We start from the raw sequence: 5,302 nt of genomic DNA on the forward strand, positions 1-5,302 counted from the left end.
TGCATCTATTAAATCTAATTAAGCTACCATTAGCATATATTTACCGGATGCATCTATTAAATCTAATTAAGCTACCATTAGCATATATTTACCATAGCACAACATAAACAAATCAATGAATTCATCTTGCGAATTAGCCTCCATTTATACAATTAGTTTTATAATTAACTTATATTTAATAATCCTATTTTGTATCGAACATCCAATATGACAGGACTAAAACTTTAGTCCAGTGGATCCAAACGGACCCTGTATGATTGTATGAGCGTCGTTAATTTCACATATATCATGCCAAAATACAACCACCGAACGGTCAATGAAACTCTGCAATTTCTGCTAGATTAATGACAGTACAGGAACTACAGCAAATACATTACTTCCTGAATAGTTGTAGCACAGGGCACGAGGAAGGAGGTCATAATACTACAAAGAGGCATGAAAACCGCTGACAGCACAACAATCAGCGCAAACCGAGGCCAGGGAGCGTTTTACACAATAACAATAAAGCTTGGCAGCTTCGGAGTTCAGACCATGATAAATCATTGGGAGGACGAGCTGCCGTACTGCCATGGGTTGAACTCGATCGAAGTGATATCTGTCTCGTCAGAAACATTGGAGCTGTCAATGGCAGCCCGGTGCTCGGTGTATTTGCCATTGTATTCATAAATCTCCAGGTCACCCCATGGGGTAGAGCCGACTTCATCTGTCAAGTTAAACCATCTGGGAGTAAATTGCTCACCCTTGGCCTCGCGAGCTCTTTTCTCAGCTCTCTGTTGTTCCTCAAGCCTGAAAATTTTGCAGAAACCCAGGGGTAAGATGAAAATTGGAAGGCAGACAGCATGCTATCATAAAATGAGACTGCTAGTGCTACAGATGAGTGGTCTGAATTCAAGACAAAGGGGCAATACCTGCTCTTTTCAGCGCCAGACTTCGACATGTCACCTTTCTCAAGGGCATATCTATCAGGCCTCAACCGGGAATCAGATGGCAACAGCTTCTTAGGTGCTGTGTCAAAACTATTTATTTTGTGAGCAAAGTGTGTGTACTGGTATTTGTCATTCTTTGGGGTAGGAGCGATTCTCCAGATCTGCAGTAAGTTGTATAAGCAGTTAAGTGGATTTGACATCCGCAAATATGAGACAGGTACTGCATATATATAACAGAAATCCTTAATCCTCCCTAGAAATGAAAAGTGAAAGAAACTATGACCTCCTTCAGCTCGGTGCCTGGAAGAGGTTCGCCTTCTTGATCACATGGTTGGCAACTCATAGATGTATTCCATTTCCCTGTAATCATTATTTTGGGTTCTTCCTCTGCACTGTACACATACCCATCCACCTCGTACCGACCAGCCCTGGAATGTACAGTATGTCAGCATATTGAGACAATCCCTTGGCAAAACATAATTGAATGAACTGCCCCCACCCTCACAATCAACGGTTAAATGAAACGGGTGTGCTATAATACTAAAATTAAATAATTGGCAACATCAAGAGTCACTCAACTACAAATGCAACAAGAAATTGATGGTCAATATCATACCCAAACCAACCACATGGCTGGAAATATAGCACAACTTTATCTCCAGTTGTCAGGTTTGTCATGACCATCTCTCCAGGTGAATCAATCCAAGTGCGCCCAAATATCAGGTTGTTAACCTTTGTTGGTGGTGGCACCAAATCAAAAACAATGCCAGATTTTTTAAGTTTCACCCTAGTCCTGTGATACAGAAGTTTATAACAGGCATTAGATTTGGTGGTTTCAATAACTGATTCCAACACAATCTTCAAAAGTTTTGCTGACTATTGTGTTAACTCAGCACAAGCATTTCAAGATATACAAATCTCCAAGAAACAAATGCAATTCTAACAACTCACCATCCAACTGGGTAAACTTCCACTGAATTTCCCAAGAATTTGGTCTTCAACTTAGACGTGATGTCATAAGTAAAATGCTCGTTCTCACAATGAGCAACACCCATTGGAGGATGATGGCTTACCTAACAAAATAAGGGTAAAAAATTGCAGAATTAGCAATATATTTTATGGAAGTTGTTCGCATTAAAGATTTCTGAAATGGTATTCTTAGAAAAAACCTGCTCTGCAAGAAATGTGATGCCCTGGTGGTTAACCATCTCATAAGTCTCTCCAAGGATCGGGTTGAAAGGCTTCCATGTACGTTGATATGCAAAGTAGACCGAAACAGCCCATGCAGCTGAAAAGTTGGTTAAAAGCTCAGCCAACAATTACATGGCATTAGAGTGATGTTGCAGGTGAGGGAAAGAGGGAAAAAACTCACAAGCATAGGCCATACGCATGTATGGATCCTCACATTCATCTGCTTTGTCTAACAACTCACAGTATTCCATCAACTGCCCTCAGCAGGAACAGGTAAAAACATAAGCACAATAACATCACATGAAAGATGATGAGGCTATTTTCTGTATGGGGCTCATTAAGAACAGGAAGAGACTTATATCACAGAATGGACAAATAAATCACAAGCTTTTCACGCCAACAGATAACAGTATCTCATGAGATTATTTAGCTCCATATTTTTTTTATTCCTTGACTTATATGTAGTTTGTAAACAGAGATGCAGGACAACTTGAAGTAGTTCAGCATGACAAGTAAGTTACTAACAAACAACCATAATGTAGTTTGTAAGATCGTTTAACCAAACCTATTTCATTGTTTGGCAAATTGGAAAGTTTAACCAACCATAATCTACAGTTTACGCACAGAAATATTTTTAAAGTTGCGAAGGATCAAACAACTGCAGACACATCTTTATGGCAGCAGGGCCGTGATGTAAATCTTGAGAGCTCTAATTCAGAAGTTAACAGTACAAACCTCAGCCATTTTCTGAAGCATTGTCATTGGTTCAAAAATGATGACTGGAAGTGTCACCAGCGATGTAACATCCGATCCTATGTATTTATGCATCATCTTCCAATAACTATCACGATCCTGCAAATTAGCCGCAGTGTCAAAAAACAGTACAGCAAGTGCAGTAATAGACACAATCATTTTCGAACAACTAAAATACACAGTCCAAATGACTCATTACATGCATTCATAAACCAAGAAATTATCAGAGTTTTAGTTTTATCCAGAAAGAATTAGTGTGCAACAGGAGTCACTACTGATTGATATAAAACGGTGGACATTACTATGTTTTAGAGTATAGCGTTCAAAATATCCATATTCACATCAAACTGTGAAAAAATACAGAATTTAAACCAAGTCACTCTCTACTTCATGGCCTACGAGCAAGCCTGCAAACAGTGAACAGGACTACGGTAAACATGTGGTTGTGTAGTCAGAGAAAATCAAGGTAGGATGCCACTGACTAACAAGGTGATGGTCTGACAACCGAATGAGTAGATTCATATCAGACCAAGAAGAAGTCTCAGACTGGAAGACGTTGATTAACCCCAAAACAATGAAATGAAACTGTAAGCATATATAATGTACTCATGAAAGATGAGGGAACATTGCACTACTGCAGTAATCATTTAAGCATGTTCAAAGGTTTTGTGATATCCAACTGGGTAGAAGTAGAATATATCCGTGCACTTAATGAAAAAAGGCAAGATTTAAGAAATCAACTTAGCAGAAAAAATGTGTGTTCCTTCGGTGTTGAGCTATGTTTTTTAGCTCAAGTGGCTGATATCAACATAAAAGGGAACATGAAATTTATATATGTCATTAACTTTGCTCTCCGGTGCGTAATGGGGTTCTTGAGCGGGTCGATAATGTAAAGAGGGGTAGAGGTAGACCTAAACTGACGTGGGATGAGTCGGTTAAGAGAGACCTTAAGGATTGGAATATCTCTAAAGAGATAGCTTTGGATAGGAGCGCTTGGAGACTAGCTATCAATGTGCCTGAACCTTGAACTTATTTCTTTCGGGTTTCATCTCTAGCCTACCCCAACTTGCTTGGGAAAAAAGGCTATGTTGTTGTTGTTGTTGTTGTCATTAACTTTGCTCTGCAGATGAAGAAAATCACAAAAATAATCAATTTACCATGTAGAATGTGATTATGTGAATATCCATCCAGAATACATTCCAATTTGTGTAGTGTTTAAATACAATTTATCCTCGTGACTTCATAGCAACACACTATTCAGTGATGATTCACTTATCCTCACCTCCTGCTTCCATCGCCCCCTCAAGGCCTCTTCTTCAGCATCATCCGTGCCTCCATCAGGGTTAATAACTTCAAGGCCCTCATAACCGAGCAACCTACAGACATTAGGTAACAGCTCAATACAACGTGGAACGCAACGGCAAACCATTTCACCTACTATAAAACAGAAGTATTTACCAAGCAGATCAATGGCAGCCAATACACCATGTGCATTTCACGAAATTCAGGTTGAAAAAGGCAAATCATAAGCATAAAGTAGAGAGAGAAAAGGCTAAGTGAAGAGGGAACAGATGCCACGTGTGCCAAATGAGGTCCATTTTCAAGCAAGTCAAACCAAAATATAGCTTGAACTGTTGACATCGAAATAAAGTACTGAGCAAATTATAGAAACTTTAAGTTGCAATCTTACATATAAACTTCAAAGCAACACATGTTTGGTACTTTAAATTCATACTAGAAATTGTAATTCAACCAAGCATCCACTTTATCACTCTAAGTGAAGAATCTATGGCATCACACAAGTAGCACATAAATCACATAAATCACTTAATGATAACTACAAAGCTACTGACCGAACGATACCATATAGATACTGAATATCAAAGCTTGAGCTTAGTCAAAATATACAATTCAAAATTCGCCAGGACCACCCGGCGGGATCAGCAAAAGCAGCTGAGATCGGACTCAGGAGCGCCAGATCACGGGGCGTAGTGGTCCCGATCCCCGCCGATCAGCTCTCTCAGAGCTCCAACGGGGTAGCTCAAGGCGGATCTGAGGAGAGGAGCGACAGAGGGAGGACACCAGGGGTCCGGAAGACTCACCCGTTGACGGATTTGTGCACAGAGGTGCCCCAGTTGCGCATGCCGGCGGCGAACGAAGAGAAGAAGCCGCCGCCCGAGGAGGCGGCCCCTCCGCCCTGGTCCTTGGATCCCATCACCGGCGACCTACGTATGAAGTAAGAGGAGCGGAGCGGCGGCCGCGATGGCGACGTCGCCGCGTGGAATACGAACGCGAGGAGGAATTTGGAACGGTCGCCGGAGGACCAGAGCACGGGGGCGCGGGGCAGAGGCCGGCGCGGGTTTGGTCAGGTCGAGCCGCCCAGGCGGCGGTGGTGGTATTAACGAACCCGGCCGGGCGCGGCGCAACGTGGG

At 41.6% G+C, this 5,302-nt stretch overlaps 1 protein-coding gene across 1 annotated transcript; it reads right to left on the reverse strand.

The window, feature by feature from the left end:
* Positions 1-257: 257 nt before the first annotated feature.
* On the reverse strand, positions 258-5,302 carry LOC120689871 (oxysterol-binding protein-related protein 3C-like). The gene is made up of 10 exons (XM_039972313.1): positions 4,973-5,302; positions 4,153-4,246; positions 2,853-2,969; positions 2,299-2,371; positions 2,096-2,214; positions 1,878-1,999; positions 1,543-1,719; positions 1,210-1,354; positions 909-1,087; positions 258-786 (listed from the first exon to the last, which is right to left on the reverse strand). The coding sequence occupies exons 1-10, from the start codon at positions 5,083-5,085 to the stop codon at positions 540-542; spliced, it is 1,386 nt and encodes a 461-aa protein (XP_039828247.1). The 5' UTR covers positions 5,086-5,302; the 3' UTR covers positions 258-539.

This window comes from Panicum virgatum, chromosome 9N, assembly GCF_016808335.1.
Source record: "Panicum virgatum strain AP13 chromosome 9N, P.virgatum_v5, whole genome shotgun sequence".
NCBI classification, from domain to species: domain Eukaryota; kingdom Viridiplantae; phylum Streptophyta; class Magnoliopsida; order Poales; family Poaceae; genus Panicum; species Panicum virgatum.

What these genes read in the sequence shown, in the direction of transcription:
- LOC120689871 (XM_039972313.1), bottom strand. Translation starts at nt 5,085, where the DNA reads ATGGGATCCAAGGACCAGGGCGGAGGGGCCGCCTCCTCGGGCGGCGGC. An exon ending in CATGCGTATGGCCTATGCTT is followed by an intron (nt 2,215 to 2,298) that starts GTGAGTTTTTTC and finishes CCAACTTTTCAG; the next exon opens with CTGCATGGGCTGTTTCGGTC. An exon ending in CAGCCATGTGGTTGGTTTGG is followed by an intron (nt 1,355 to 1,542) that starts GTATGATATTGA and finishes TGTACATTCCAG; the next exon opens with GGCTGGTCGGTACGAGGTGG.